Genomic DNA, 15,713 nt, shown 5'->3' with positions numbered 1-15,713 from the left:
GATGAAGACTGGAGCTGAAATCAAGAGTCAGGTGCTTAACCGACTGAGCCCCCAGGTGTCCCCCCAGGGTATGATTAGAATCTCTTGAGGCAGTTTTCTAACTGCTCTTCCTGATTTGAGTCCAGCCAAGGTGCCCTTCATCCTAGGCCTTGCCTAACCCATTATTTTACAAATTATTGCCACCTTTGCTCTTGAAAGGGTGGGAGGGGAAGGGGTTGAGGACAATTTGAGGTCTTTTTTTTTTTTAAAGATTTTGCTTATTCGAGAGAGAAAGAGAAAGAGAGAGAGAGAGAGAGAGAGAGAGAGAGAGGCAGAGACACAGGCAGAGGGAGAAGCAGGCTCCATGCAGGGAGCCAGATGCGGGACTCGACCCCGGGGTCTCCAGGATCACACCCTGGCCCGAAGGCGGCGCTAAAGCCCTGAGCCAAGGTCTATTTTTTATAGGGCATTTGGACCACTTCACCCAGCAAATTTTAGGGACTCCTCAAAAACCGTTTGGCCTGGGGTTGAGGGTTTAACTTAATGTTTCACTCCTGCCCTATTCCACGAAAACTTGACTTGTGCTCATTATCTCTAGAAGACAATGAAACCATTTCTGGGCTTCCCTAGGCCCTCCCTTAGCTGTCCTTCAGCCCAACTGTCCTCTGTTTGTCATTAATACACACGGCTTTGTTCTCTCTTCCATATCTGTCTTTTGGGTGAGGGGGCGGGGGGCACCTGGCTGGCTCAGTTGGCTGAGCGCCTGCCTTGGGCTCAGGTCACGGTGCCAGGGTCCCGGGGTCCCGGGATCCAGCCCCGCCATCACGGGGGCCCCCTGCTCAGTGGGGAGCCTGCGTCTCCCTCGGCCACTCCCCTGCTTGTACTATCAAGTAAGTAAATAAAATCTTTGAAAAAATAAAATCTGTCTTTTCTGTCCAAAGACTCTGTGGACAGAAATTATCCTGAGGCTTCCTGCAGCCCGAGGTAAAGTTCACTGGGCCCTACGCACCGTTCCCTTTCCGGACGCGCTCGCTTTCTTCACAAGCCCAGAGACCAGACTTGTGTCACCTCCGTCTCATAGAGGAGGTCAAATAATTTGCCCAAGGCCCCACGGGAGGCAGAAGTCAAGTGTGCCCTCCGGTTTAGGTCCAGATCGTGGGATTCCTTCAGCCCCTGGCTGCCTGGGTCCAGGGGGGCGTGAAGCGCACAGCGGACCCCAGTCCTACCTCCGGGGACTCCGAGACCCCCGCCTGCACCTCAGAAAGAGGCAGGTTCCCTGTGGAGGATAAGCCCCAACAGATATTTATTGTGTGGAACATTCCCCTCCCACAGGAATTTTTCTCTGCTGTTAGTGATCTCCCACAGCGCCTGGGGTTTGAGCTAAGCACTTTGGCACCTAATTGTCCATTGTCTTGTGTTACTGTTTCTAGAGTCTTTGCCTAATGGCAGAGAATTTTTCTTCTAAAGTCCAGTCTAGTCCCGCTGGCGTGTGCACGGCGCTTCCTGGGCCTTCGCAGAAGACCTTCCCGATCTTCCTGCCGAAGATGAGCCCAAACCGAGCCACCTTTCGCGGTTTTGTATAAAGTGCAGTCTTGTCATTAGGGTGGCGGGCGGCCCGGGCACCTGCGCTCTTACCACCACACTCCCAGGCTATCTTCGGTGGATCTGTCCCCACCCCGCCTGCGAGGGCTGCCCCACTTAGGCAGGATTATTTCCCGGTATAATGATTTTTCCACCGCTGCGCACAGCTGAAGCATTAGAAGCTGGGCCTCTTTTGTTTCTGGATCCACCACTTGGCAGGTGTAATAACATCCTGACAGGCGGCTTGCCACAGGTGCATGCGTGCCACGTGCACCCCGCCGGTACCATCCCCCCGGGGCCGGGCGCCCCAGAGCCCTCCCCCCGATCACCACCCCTGCCCTCTTCCAAATCCTCCCACCCACCCCCGACCCTCCCCTTCCCCCCACGCCAGCCCCTCCCTGCCCCCTTCCCTCCCCCACCTCCTCTGTGGGCGCCCCCCCCAGACTCCTCCCACCTCCGAACATTTTTTTTTTTTTGTTCCTGGCTAAGAGTTTTCCCCGTTGAGATTGGGTTGGGGGGGATGGGGCGGGCCGCCGGCCGGAGGACGCGCTGCCATTCATCGGAGTCCCTACCGAAGGGGCATACTTTTCTTCCCATCTGGGGAAACCCTTGTTCTCTACCAGAGAAATGGGCAGAGGCCTCTCTCTGGAAGTTGGCTGGAGGGATGTCACCCTCCCGGGGAGCCCCACTGTCTGCAAATATCCCAGAGCAGGCCCAGCCCGCCGTGTTCCTTTGTTGGGACAGAAAGGGAATGGAATCCTACCAGTAGGTGAAAAGGGCTGGAGAGAACACCAGGGCCGGGCCCACCCTTCTCCCTACAAAGGCCTTAACGCTACAGGGATTGGGGGGGGTGGGGGGTGGGGGGTGGGGAGTGAGAAGGAGAAAAAAAAACCACCAACAAAGAGTTCAAGATAGCAGTTCCCAGCTTTTTCAAATATGAAGCATTTTTTAACCAATCCATTTTTTAATTTTTAAATCCTTGACATTACAGAACTAAACTGAAATTTATTAACATTCCACTCTTAACATTTCTTATCGACAAACAGAAATAAAATCCATGAGCCAAAAACCCAAAACAAAACTAAAAACAGGGAAAAGCTTATAAAACTAAATATGGATCCCAGCGTTAACAGCTGAACAGAGAAATGTGATTTTTTTTCTTTTTTAAATTCTTAGCAGATGATAAAGTCGTGTAGAAACTGAAACACTTACAAATTATTTAAAACCTGGAATCACTGACCAGAAATTACACAGTTGGATCATGGGAAAACAGCAGAAAGGGGGTGGGGGGGGGCGGGGTGGGGCGGGCGGGTGGCGGCGGTGGTGGTTTGCAAGCGAACCTGCACCGTTCTAGCTGCACCCCATGCCCTTCTCGGAGGAGAGCCTGGCATTGATTAGATACTGGGCCAGACTAATACTGGCAGCAGAACCAGTGATAGTAACCTGCCTACCAGAGGAGCCTTCCACCGGGTTGGCAATTTTGATCTGGGCCCCGGACATCTGGCGGATCTCATTGATGTTGGCGCCCTGGCGCCCGATTATGCAGCCAATTAAGTTATTTGGAATGGTGAGTTCATGGGTGGTTTGAGTGGACGCATCCAAACTTGCCCAATAGCCTTTCACCTCGGGAGAGCTGGAGTCAATTCCGGCGAATCCCGTCCCGCCGTGCATCATGGCAAAGTGAGACTGTTGTCTTGCCACCTGGTTCAGCTTGGCCAGGTCGAGCGGAGAGATGGTGTGTTGTCCTTGGATCGAGTAGGCGTCCAGGGGCGGCCCCTCCAGGTCGTGGGTGGCGTGCGGGTAGCCGGCCGCGTCGCCGCAGCGGTCTTGGCCGCCCGCGCAGATGACCGGCGAGCTGGCCGGCATGGGCTGGTACGGGATGGTCATGACTCTCCCCTGCGGGGACTGGGAGAGCGTCTCGAGCATGACCAGGCAGATCTGCTTGACACACTCGGTGACCGACTGCGGCACGCCCGCGATGGTGATGGCCCGCTCGGTCGAGTTGGGCAGCATATCCCCCGCCACCTGCACCTGCGCGCCCGTGCTCTCGCGGATCTCCTTGATCTTGCAGCCGCCCTTGCCGATCAGCGAGCCGCACTGGGTGGCCGGCACCACGAGCCGCAGGGTGACCGGGGGCCTGCTGGCCGCCGTGCTGTTGGTCATGGAGCTGTTGATGTCTTCCTCCAGCTTGTCGATGATCATGGCGAAGGCCTTGAAGATGGCATTGGTCGGGCCCGTCAGGGTGATGATCCGCTCCGGGCAGTTGCCCTCCGAGATGTTGATCCGCGCGCCGCTCTCCTCGCGGATCCGCTTCACCGACTCCCCTTTCTTCCCGATGATGCTCCCCACTTCCTTCCCGTGCATGAGCAGCCGAATGGTGAGAGTCACGTTGAGTCCGCTCTCAGTCACTCCGGCATCCATGGCGAGCGGCGGGCGGCGTTCGGGGGAGTTGGGCTCGTTACGTGGTCAAGGCTCGGCGGCGGGCGGGGGAGGGGCCTGCAGGCCCGGAACGGCCGGCGCGAGGCGGGCGAGGGCCGCGGGGGCGGGCGGGCGCGGGCGGGAGCCGCGGCGTCGTCCGGGGGCGGGCGGCGGCGGCGGCGGGGGCGAGCGGGGCCGGGAGCGGCGGGCGGGCGGGTGGGCGAGGGCGCGGCGGTGGCGACTCCGGCGGCAGCCTCGGCGGTCTGGGCGGGGCGGGAAGCCCGCTTTCAACCCCGCGTACCCTCTGACCCCGGAAGTGCTTGCCGCGCAGGACCCCTTGAAAAAAACGCGAGGACCCGTCTCTTGCAGGTCACGAGGTTGCGCCGCCCTCCGCGCGCCCGCGCCCCGCCCGCCCCGCCCGCCCCCCCGGGCCGCCGCGCGCTGCCGGGAGGGCCCCGGCGGGCGGGCGGGCGCCGCGGGCCGGGCGCGGCCTCCAGACCGGCGTGTGCGTGGCGGGCGCGGGCGGCGCGGGCGCGCGCCGGGACGGGGTCAGTGTGCGGGACGGGGGCGACACGTCACTTGGGCGCCTCGGGGAGGGGGTCGGGGAGCGGAGCGACGCGGGCAGCCCCGGCGGCCACGGCAGGCGGCAGCCGGGACGCCGCGGGTTTAAAACGTGCGCGTGAGGCGGCCAGCGCGCGTGCGCCGGGCTGTGGGGCGGCGGGCGGGGCGGCCGCGCTCTTCCGGGGGGGAGGGGCGGCCGGGCGAGGCCTGCGGCGCGGGGGCGCGGGGGCGCGCGCGGGCGGGCACGTGGGGCCTCGGCCTCCGCAGCGCGGGCGCCCCCGCCCCTCCCCCCGCCGACCCCCGCCCGAGGGTTCTGGGGCGTTGTGGAAACGCGGCCGGGAGGGGGGCGGGGGGCGGGAAGGAAAAGGGAAAAAAAAAAAAAACCCGCCGCCGGAATGGCGTCCATTTACATAATGCTTTGTTTGCATTTTGCGAGTTCCTTGCGGCCGAGCCCGCGGAAACCCCGCCTCCCGGGGTCCCTTCGGTCGTGGCGGCCTCGTCAGACCCTGCAGACAATGGCCGCACGTGGGGCCGCGCCGGGCGGTGCGCAGGGCCCTGCCCGCGACGCTCCCCTCGGGGCGGCCCCCGCCGGCCCCGCCATCTTGGGAGGCCTTCCCCGCCGGCTCGCGCGCGCGCGTCCCTCTCGCCGAGGGAAGGCGGCGCGGCGGCCCGTGTGCGTTCGCCGCCGTCCCCCCGCCGCTGCCTCGGCCGAGCCGGACCGGGCGGCGCCCAGCAGGCGAGCGCGGCGCGGCGGGGGCCTCGGGGCCGGCGGCCAACGTGGCGCCCTCCCTGCCCCCCCCCACCGCGGCGTGGCCGCCATGTTTCCAGAACACAAAATGGCGGCACGTGGCCTGGATTCGTCGCCGCCGGGAGGGGGGGCGGGGAGAGCTCCCGGGCGCGCCGCCCGCGCTGCTGTGACCCCGGCGGCCGGGTCGTAGCGCGTGTCCCCCACTCGCTTAGGCGGAGACGTGTGCGGGCCTGGCGCCCGGGCCTCGTGCGTCTTCCGCCCCCACGCGGGGGGGCGGCGGCGCGGGGACGAGGGCGCCCAGCCGGGCTCCGAGGGGCCCGCGGCTGCGCCGAGCCGGGAGGCCGCAGGGAATAAAGTGGGAGAGAAGCGGTTTCCCCGGGGCCCCGGGCAGGGCGGTTCCCCAGGCCCGCGGGCCGCCGGGCCTCAGTTTCCCCGCGCTCTGACGTGGCTGCTGTCTCTGCCGCTCTCCCCACAGACGGAGCCCCCGAGGCCCGAGGGACCGAGGGCCGGAGCGCAGGCCGCCGCCGCCGGGAGCACGTGCGCAGCCTCGGTCGCCGGCCGGGCGGTGAGGTGAGGTGAGGTGAGGTGAGCTGAGCTCCGCGGGGGAGCCCCCCGCCCCCCATGCACGCCCGCCGCCCCGGGGGACGCTGGGAACCTCCCCGGGCGCCGGCCTCCGTTGCCTTCCCCTGACGAGGCCTGTGAGGCCTGTGAGGCCTGTGAGCTCCTCGTTTAGCCTCACGACGTGCAGGCCGCACCGGAGCCTGTGCCCGCTGTGCCCGCTGCCCCGCGGCGCCCCCGAGTGCGTGTAGGTGGGTCCACAGCAGCCACCGGTGACGGTGACCGCGCCGCGGCCTTCCTCGGCCCGGCGCTGCTGGGAGCTTTACTTCACGTTAGCTCAGGGGTCGGGTATATCCTTATTTTTTTTTTTTTTTTTTAGGATTTTAGTTATTTATTCATCAGAGACAGAGAGAGACACAGAGGCAGAGACCCAGGCGGAGGGAGAAGCAGGCTCCATGCACGGAGCCCGACGTGGGACTCGATCCTGAGACCTCGGGGTCACGCCCTCGGCCAAAGGCCGACGCTCAACTGTTGAGCCCCCCGGGCGCCCCTGATATTTTCTTATTTTAAATATTTTATTTTTAAGTCATCTCTACACCCTGCGTGGGGCTTGAATTCAGAACCCCCAAATCAAGAGTTGCACGCTCGGTCAACTGAGCCAGCCACATGCCTCAACATTTTTTTTTTTTTATTTTTCCCAACAGTTTTGTTTTTTTTAAGATTTTTAAAAAAAATTTTTCATTAACTCGTGATAGGCATAGAGAGAGAGAGAGAGGCAGAGACACAGGCAGAGGGAGAAGCAGGCTCCATGCAAGGACCCTGACACGGGACTCGATCCAGGGACCCCAGGATCCCGCCCTGGGCCAAAGGCAGGTGCCAAACCGCTGAGCCACTCGGGGATCCCCCTCCCCAACAGTTTTAAAAGCAAACCACCGTAAGCTGCATTTTACAAAATAAATCACGTGCACAAGTACATAACACAGAAACAAAATGTTTGCAAAACAATACTTAGCGCAGTGTGCTCTAGCAGTTTCTGTTCTTCAATGCAAAATAAAAAGGCGCATCAAAACTAAAATGATGAAGCACCCATTAGGTTGTGACCCAAATGAGTAACATACACATTTAATCCTTACAAAGACCTCTGAGATGGGAGATGGGAGTGATGTTCATCTCCATTTTCAGAGATACACAGAGGTGAAGGATTTTGTCTAAGGCACAGTTACCAAGTAGTAAAAGGAGGATTTGAATCTAGGCAGCCTGAATTCAGAGTCTGTATATTTGCTACTATGCAAGATGTAGTCTGCGGAGGGTCATCTTATAGGGGAGACAGAATTGTTGAGGGAATTGGAATTCTTAGTAAAAAACTCAGGAGACAACAAGAAAAATTGTATGTAATTAAGAATTATAGCCGGATTCAAAATACTCTGGTCCTCTAAATCTGCCACACATTTATTTTCCCTAAAGAAAATTGGATACATTGGGTCTTTCTTCCCAAGACTGCCTATTTTAAACCTTTTTTGCTTGAAAATTTCCATTAATTTTTTCTTATGTGAGTAATTCTAGGATCTTATCTTCAATCTCAATACAGACTTTTGCTTCCCAGCTCTCAGCCTCGGTCCCATACCCGCCCTGAGTCCTGAGTCCTGCAGCCCTCTCTGTCCCCCATAGGCCACATTTAGCTGTTGATTCAATTGTAATGTGTGTTATATAGGCTACGGGTGCTGTGGGTGACCCGGAAATCTGGTAAAGAGGCCATTGGCCTTAGGGGTGTGTGGCTCCAGCTCTGCCAGTGTCTAGCTTTGAGAGGGTTATAACCCGGTTCAAGGCTGTGGGGTTCCCATCTGTAAAACAAGGGATTGATTCTGTCTGGGGAATAAGTAATATTTGATAATTTTGGTTCTTTGTCTTGGGGGTGGAGGGGGGAGAGAGGATTATGTAAACGTTTTACTCACTTACCGTAAATTCTCCACTCCCTTCCTCAGACCTGCGCTATCTTGTGGATGTTTGTGTGAATTCTACACCACCCATTTTACAGATGAAGCCACTGAGATACAGAACAATTGACTAAGTAGTCGCTGCCCCACCTCTGGAGTCTCATGCATGACTCTCCTTCTCCCATTTGAATGACTGCGTGTTAGTTAAGGATTTTAATGAGGTTGTGAAGGTGAGTCAAGCCTAGACATTGGAAATTGAACCACAGGATTTATAATCCTTTCAGAGGAAGGTTTTTTGCTTCCTTTGACTTTACATTGGCACGTTATGTGAAATATTTTGAAGTGACTTCACATTATTTACTTAATCATCATAAACAGCTTTGCCAGGAAAGTATTATTATGCCCACTTTGTGGAAGAGCCATCTGTGGATCGAAGAGTGAAGGGATTCGCCCAAGTTACACAGCTTGTCGGTACCTGAGCTGGATCTTCTGACTTCTGGTTGTGTCTTGTTCTTCCTGGTCTCTGGTGCTCTGACATATAGAATACTTCTATTTTTAACTCAAAAAGCTTTTAATCCAGGCTTAATTTTTCTGTCTTGGAGCATCCAGGCCACTTAGGTTAGGTTTCTGATTTTTTTTGGTTTAAGAAAACCTCTTTTCTCTTTTTCTCTAATGTTTACATTTATGGATTTGGAAGTGATAGGAATTATTCCTCTGGAAACTCTGGAGGCAGGGACCACATTTTCTCCCCCTAATCTACCTGGTCCAGCAAGTATACTACAGCTTTTGAAATTTGCCCTACCAACGAGCAGCATTTTTTCAAAACCCGTTTAGGCTTAGCGTTTCATTTTTCTTTTGTTTGAAATTATAGTAAGTTGAGAGGGCCTTGACTGTCACTTTCTGGGTTACTACAGAGGACAGCCTAAGGTACGTGTGTATATATGTATAATATGTGCATATTTTAAGTGATGTTTACCAGCTTATTTTTTAAATTATTACTTGTCTTTTTCCTTTATAAGATTTTATTTATCTATTTGAGAGAGAGCATGAGTGGTGGGGAGGAGCAGAGGGAGATGGAGAAGCAGAAGCAGACTTCTCACTGAGCGAGGACCCCAATCAGGGATCAGTCCTAGGACCCTGAGCTCATGACCTGAGCCAAAGGCAGACTCTTTTTTTTTCTTTTTTTAAGATTTTATTTATTCATAGAGACACACACACAGGCAGGGACACAGGCAGAGGGAGAAGCAGGCTCCATGTAGGGAACCCGACGTGGGACTTGATCCAGGGTCTCCAGGATCACGCCCTGGGCTGCAGGCGGCGCTAAACCGCTGTGCCACGGGGGCTGCCCCGAAGGCAGATTCTTAATGGACTGAGCCACTCAGGTGCCCTATTACTTGTGGGTGGTTTTTTTTTTTTTTTTTTAAGATTTATTTATTTTAGAGAGAGAGCCTATGCACAAGAGAGAGGCAGGGGAAGGGGCAGAGGGAGAGAGAACCTTATGCAGACCCTGTGCTGAGCACAGAGCCCAGCTTGGGGTTCAATCTTAGGATCCTGAGATCACAACCTGAGCCAAAACTAAGAATCATACACTTAACCTACTGAGCCGCCCAGGTGCTCCTAACCTAAGTAATATTTCCTATCCATTTTGTGGTTAGTAACGAGAGTAATAATAATAATCTTATATACCGATGACCTTGTGCTGCTGTTAGGGGGTTATTACTGGGTTCCTCAGAAACATAAGAAATACATTGGTATGCCTTACAGAAGTTTCTGGGAGATACAGCAACCTTCTTGTCCTAAGTTCTCCTAGTTGGAGAAAGTAATCCCAATGGATTCCCCAGGGTTACTCTGACTGAAATAAAGCACGAAGGAAGGGAGTGCAGAGAAAAGTTAAAGGGAAAATAACAAGAGTGCTAATGCAAAGTATAGAAAATGAGGAAAGAAAAAAGCTAAGAAAAGGAAAAACAAAGGACCAGGGAAGAGGAGAACACAGGATCCGTGGAAGGGATGTGAAGAAAACCGTTCAGAGGTCCATTTGGCCCTCATGTAGTGTGGGAAGCAGAGGCTGCTGTCTTGCACCAAGAAAGAACAGCTGGTAGGAGGACTCCTGAGCACCACGTCTCTTTTTTATTCTCTGTTTCCAATATCAGGTAGGGGAAATTTCTTTGTTTCTGCTATAGCTGGCAATGTAATTAGATGCCAGTAATTTTTTATTTATTTGACAGAGCACGCACAAGCAAGGGGAGCAGCAGGCAGAGGGAGAAGCAGTAGCCGTCTCCCCGCTGTGCAGAAAGCCCCACATAGAGCTCGATTCCAGGATCCTGGGATCATGACCCAAGCCGAAGGCAGATGCTCAAATGACTGAGTCACCTGGGTGCCCCAGATGCCAGTAATTTTAATATTGGTCTCCTTGAGTTTAATTGGTTTATCAAGGAAAATGTGCTACAAAAATCACATAAAGTATTCCGGGTCAAATTTTATGTTAGCAAATACTTTTTTCTTATTTTTTTTTATTTTTTACATCGACTGTACTCCCAGCATGGGGCTTGAATCCAGGAGCCTGAGATCAAGAGTCCCGTGCTCTACCATCCTAGCCAGTTGCACACCGCAGTCAGCAAATACTTACTGATTGCTTGATGTGTCCCAAACACTAAGGATGCAAAAATGACTTGAGATCCTGTCCTCGCTTGCAAAATGTTTATGATCTGGAGTAGGACAGTGACAGGTAAACAGATTTGCAGTACAGTACATTGAAGTATTAGAATATGAGTAAGCAGAAGATGCTGTGGGCTCCGAAGAGGATCCTGATTCAGCCTTGGCGGGGGGCGGATCCAGAAAGGCTACCTAGGGAAGTTGGCATTCAGGCTGTCCCAAGTTGGCACATTGCAAGGTGGAGGGCAAAAAAGGGTAACTTGGAAGCAAAGGCCCACAGTCCATTCAGACGTTGAAGGTATTTCAGAAAGGCCTGATCCAGTTTTTGGTGATTCTTGTTCTACTGTTTTTTTTTTTTTTTTTTTGTTCTACTGTTTCAGAAGTGTACGTTATTGAGACTTGATTATGCTTACTAGAGCACAGAAAGTTCAAGTCTTATTTTGTAGCAGTAATTCTCATTTAAAGATAAAGACATCAGAAATTGTATTTCTAAATATTCTTTTTTTTTTTTTTTTAAGATTTTATTTATTTATTCATGAGAGAAAGAGAGAGAGAGGCAGAGACACAGGCGGAGGGAGAAGCAGGCGCCATGCAGGGAGCCCAATGTGGGACTTGATCCCGGGTCTCCAGGATCATGCCCGGGCTGAAGGTGGCGCTAAACTGCTGAGCCACCAGGGCTGCCCCAGATAGAGATTCTAAGGAGAAAATGTAAATAAAGCAGTTTTTGAATCAGCAAAGGAAAGAAAGGGTAGGAAATAGCATATGCCTAGAGAGAACGGGCAGTGGGGAAGGATGGGGTGTGTGTGGGGGAGAGAGAGAAGCAGACTCCCTGTTGAGCAGGAAGCTCAAAATGGCTTGATCCCAGGACCCTGAGATCATGACCCAGTGGAAGTCAGGTGCTGAAGTGTTGGAGGTGCCCAGGCCCCCCCCCCCCATATCCCTTTAGTATCCAAGTTTTGGATGTGATTGTGTTCTGCTTTGATTGCAAAGCGGGGTGCGTGTGGAAATTTAGGGTCATCCTCGGTAGGATGTTTGAGTAAAGAGGGAAAGGAGTTCAAGAATAATTGCTACTTTATGGCAGAACAAAAGAAATACATTTAGATGGAGCATTTCTCTGATCCTACCCACTGAGCGCAAGCAAGACTTGGTTGGGAACTTTGTTTCAGAGACACAGTGAATTCAACCAGACAAAGCATTTGTTCAGCATTATTTGCTGTGTAAAATCTGTTGTGTCCGGATTAAGCACATTGATTTTTGGTTTTTGGTTTTTGAGACATGGTTAGAGCTGCATTAAATAAAAACCTATGTGTATTCATTAGACAATACTGGGATTTTACCTGGATTAAAAAGAAAAGAAGTACTTTGCGTGGAGTAGGGAAGAACGTGCTTAGAAAATAGCACACAGGTTCAGTGGTCATTCCTCAGTCATGTTGACCTTTCCGTGGCACCTGACACTCCCTCCTTGCACTTTAGTTTCATTTGGGTTCCAAGATGCCACTCCCCTGCTTCTCCCCCTGCCTCACTGGCCCCTCCTTGTCAACCCCATCCTCCCCTTTCGGGCTGAGTTCTCCTTATCTCCTTAGTCTCTAATGGTGAAGTATTCTGATCATCCCTTCTCTGTTTATGCTCATTCCCTGGATGATCTCTTTCAAGACTTTAAACACCATTTGTACCCTGACAACTCTCAAGTGTATATTATTAGCGTGGATGTCTTCCCCTGAATTCAAGGATCATATCCAGCTGCCTACAGAATATCCTCTCCACTTGGTTACTTAATAGCTTCCTAAGCTGAACCATATTCATCAAATTAATTCTGAAACTTCTCTCAAATGGGTACCTCTGGGAGCTCCTGATTGGCTCAGGTGATTGAGCATCTGGACACTTCTCATCCCCTCCCCTGCTTCTTTTGGTGTAGACTTCTAAATGGTCTTCCTCGGTCTAGTCTGAACAGTGACTAGGGTGATCCTATTATGTGTGTATCAAACCATGCCACTCCTCTGCTGAAAACTGGGTCCCACCCATGTTAAAAATTAAAGTCCTGGGACGCCTGGGTGGCTCAGCAGTGGAGTGTCTGCCTTTGGCCCAGGGCGTGACCCCAGAGGCTGGGAATCGAGTCCCACATTGGACTCTCTGCATGGAGCCTGCTTCTCCCTCTGCCTGTGTCTCTGCCTCTCTGTGTATCTCTCATGAATAAATAAATAAAATCTTAAAATGTTAAAGTCCTTCAGTGGTCTAGGAGGCTACACAGGATCTTCAGCAGCACCTCTCGCTGCTGTTCTGACCTCACCTAGTACTTTTCCCTGATGCTCTGGACACGTTAGTCTCCTTGCAGTTGCTCCAACCTGCCTAACCTTGGACTTCCGTAGTTGTGTTCTTTCCCTGGAAGGCTTCTTCCAGCCACCAGTGTGGCTTCCTGCCTTACCTCCTCCGGGTTTCTGCTGTGTCATCTAGTTTGTGAAACATTTCTTGACCATCTTCTTTAAAGTAAAAGCCATCTCCTGCTCTCTGCTTTCACTCTTCCCTTTCTCTACTTTTTTTTTTCTCCACAGAACTAAACACTGTTTAATGTAGTATTCATTCATTATTCTTATATTTATTGTGGGATGGCTGTTATGTGCCAGGCATTATTCTAGACTTTCTCTTATTATAGTTTGCTTATTATTGGTCACCTGCCACTGGAATGTAAATTTCACGATGGCTGGGGCTTTGTTTTTCTTGTTGCTATATCACTATCTCCTAGAATAGTGCCTAGCACATGGGAATTGAATATGTTTTTCAAATTTTAAATAAAAATGAATGTATAGAGGGTGTACCAAATAATGAGGGAAAGATCTATATGAGTAACGTTGTTTCTGCCTTCAAGTGGCTCAGTCTAAAAAAATGTTTATTTCGACCTGAGTAGTGCTGTGTTAACAGGTAAGGTGATACATCATGTTGGAATTGGAGAGGTTGGGATGCCCAGGTGGCTCACGTCTGCCTTTGGCCGAGGGCGTGATCCTGGGGTCCCAGGATCTAGTCCCACATCGGGCTCCCCACAGGAAACCTGCTTCTCCCTCTGCTTGTGTTTCTGCCTCTCTCTGTGGGTCTCTCATGAATAAATAAATAAAATCTTAAAAAAAAAAAAAAAGGAATTGGGGAGGTAAAGACTGGTTTGCAAGAGTATGGATCTCTTCAGAGATGAAGTCCTACTTTGTCAGGCTTATAGATAATTTGTATTGTTTCTTGGAGGGCAGGGTTGCTGATAGCTTACTGCATTACTGCTTTTTGGGTTACAGTTTGTGTTTGGTCGTGTCTTATTAGAGTAGGAGTTTCTTTAAAATCCTGGTGTCAGTCTTGGTTCACTTAGATATCTTCTAGGAACCCGCTATCATAGCCACTTCTTCTCTAGATAAGTGAAGGAGTTTACTATCTCTACCTTTCTCCATATCTGAAAGTTCTTTTCCAGAAACCCTGGTTACCTACGTATAACTGTTTGGTTATAAACCTCTCAGAAGGGCAGCCCTAGTGGCGCAGCGGTTTGGCGCTGCCTGCAGCCCAGGGCGTGATCCTGGAGACCCTGGATCGAGTCCCACAAGTCCCATGCGGGCTCTCTGCATGGTGCCTGCTTCTCCCTCTGCCTCTGCCTCTCTCTCTCTCTGCGTCTCTATGAGTAAATAAATAAATAAAAATCTAAAAAAAATAAAAAAAAATAAACCTCTCAGAACCTCAGGTTCTGCACTTGTCAAATGGAGATAATGATGAATGATCTCTATCTCCTTGTGAGGATTGAATGAGTAAATAAAGCCTGATTTTGGGAATGGGGGAGTGAAAAGGGGAAAGATAGAGGATAATTTCTTTTGGGGATGTTGGGCAGATGGAGAAAGAGAATCTCAAGCAGACCATGCCCAGCACGGAGCCTGACATGCGACTCGATCCCACAATCCTGAGATCGTGACCTGAACCCAAATCAGGGGTTGACCACTTAACCAGCTGAGCCACCCAGGCACCCCAAGGACAGTTTCTTTTTTGTAGTGAGTAGTATATGTTTCTATTTCGAAAAAAAAAAAGTTGTTTAAAGATTCATGTGTTTGAGAAAGAGCAGGAGAGTGTGTGTGTGGGGAGGACAGAGAGGATCTCAAGCAAACCCCCTGCCGAGCGTGGGGCCCAGTAGGGGTCTCGATTCCATGACCCTGAGAAATCAGGACCTGAGCTAAAATCAAGAGTTGGACGTTCAACCAACTGAGCTACCCAGGTGCCCCTTGAAAAACTTTTTTTTATCAAGTGTAGGTTTCTGTTCTAGTGAAAGTAGTGAAGCTTTATTTTATTTTTTTTAATTTTGTTTATTTTTTAAAGATTTTATTTATTCATGAGATACACAGAGAGGCAGAGACCAGGCAGAGGGAGAAGCAGGCTTCCTGTGGGGAACCTGATGTGAGACTTGATCCCAGGACTCCCGGATCATGACCTGAGCCAAAGGCAGATGCTCAACCACTGAGCCCCCCCAGGTGCCCCTAAAAATTTTACTTTTAAAACAAAAAGGGGGGAATCCCTGGGTGGCTCAGTGGTTTGGCACCTGCCTTCAGCCCAGGGCATGATTCTAGGGTTCAGGGGTCAAGTCCCACGTTGGGCTCCCTGCATGGAGCCTGTTTCTTTCTCTGCCTTTGTCTCTGCCTCTCTCTCTCTGTGTCTGTCATGAATAAATAAATAAAATCTTGAAACAAAAACGTTAATATATTTTTTATAGAGTAGGAGGTTTTTTGTTTTTGGTACACAAAGGTGATTTTATTTTTGATTTTATTTATTTATTTTTATATTTTTTTTCAAAGGTGATTTTTATTAAAGCATACGGCAGGACCCATGGGCAGAAAGAGCTGCTTTAGAGTAGGAGGTTTATAGATAATATTTCCTTGTCTTTCTACCCAGATACATAACGCCTGTATTATGAGAGCAGGGAGATACTAGAACCCCACCCTTGGCTGCCTAGTGAGCTGGTGTCTAGGTACAGGCAGATAACCATTTCCTTTTAGGTGAAATTGGAACTCCGAAAGTAGTATTTTAAGAGGCTCAAAGGGATTGATGATGAGAATAATAGTAATGGCTAATTGAAGAACCAGGCACTTTATGTAGATTGTCTTATTTTAACAGCATAGCAACCATAGGCTGGGGCTATGAGAAGGAGAACAGTGAAGGAGCATCGACTCTGGGGTCAGACATCCTGTCCTGACGTCCTTGTTTTGTCACTAACTAGATGTATGGCCTTGAATTAGAAAACTCTTTTTTCCTCCTTTGTAAAATGAAGGTGG

At 51.5% G+C, this 15,713-nt stretch overlaps 1 protein-coding gene and 1 long non-coding RNA gene across 18 annotated transcripts in view; one reads left to right on the top strand and one right to left on the bottom strand.

The window, feature by feature from the left end:
- Window positions 1–2,465: 2,465 nt before the first annotated feature.
- On the bottom strand, window positions 2,466–4,150 carry PCBP1 (poly(rC) binding protein 1). The gene has a single exon (XM_026017823.2). The coding sequence runs from the start codon at window positions 3,979–3,981 to the stop codon at window positions 2,911–2,913; it is 1,071 nt and encodes a 356-aa protein (XP_025873608.1). The 5' UTR covers window positions 3,982–4,150; the 3' UTR covers window positions 2,466–2,910.
- Window positions 4,151–4,376: 226 nt separating this feature from the next.
- LOC112934369 (uncharacterized) overlaps window positions 4,377–15,713 on the top strand; it is a 68,360-nt gene continuing 57,023 nt past the window's right edge. The window contains exons 1-3 of one of the 17 annotated variants that reach the window (XR_011999326.1): window positions 4,377–4,526; window positions 5,763–5,857; window positions 7,828–8,009. This is a non-coding gene — a long non-coding RNA (uncharacterized lncRNA). The other 16 variants (XR_011999325.1, XR_011999323.1, XR_011999324.1 and 13 more) reach the window with 16 other exon arrangements.

Source organism: Vulpes vulpes, unplaced genomic scaffold (assembly GCF_048418805.1).
Source record: "Vulpes vulpes isolate BD-2025 unplaced genomic scaffold, VulVul3 u000000657, whole genome shotgun sequence".
Lineage (NCBI taxonomy): Eukaryota > Metazoa > Chordata > Mammalia > Carnivora > Canidae > Vulpes > Vulpes vulpes.
This window is presented reverse-complemented; position numbering and strand designations above follow the sequence as displayed.

What these genes read in the sequence shown, in the direction of transcription:
- PCBP1 (XM_026017823.2), bottom strand. Translation starts at nt 3,981, where the DNA reads ATGGATGCCGGAGTGACTGAGAGCGGACTCAACGTGACTCTCACCATT.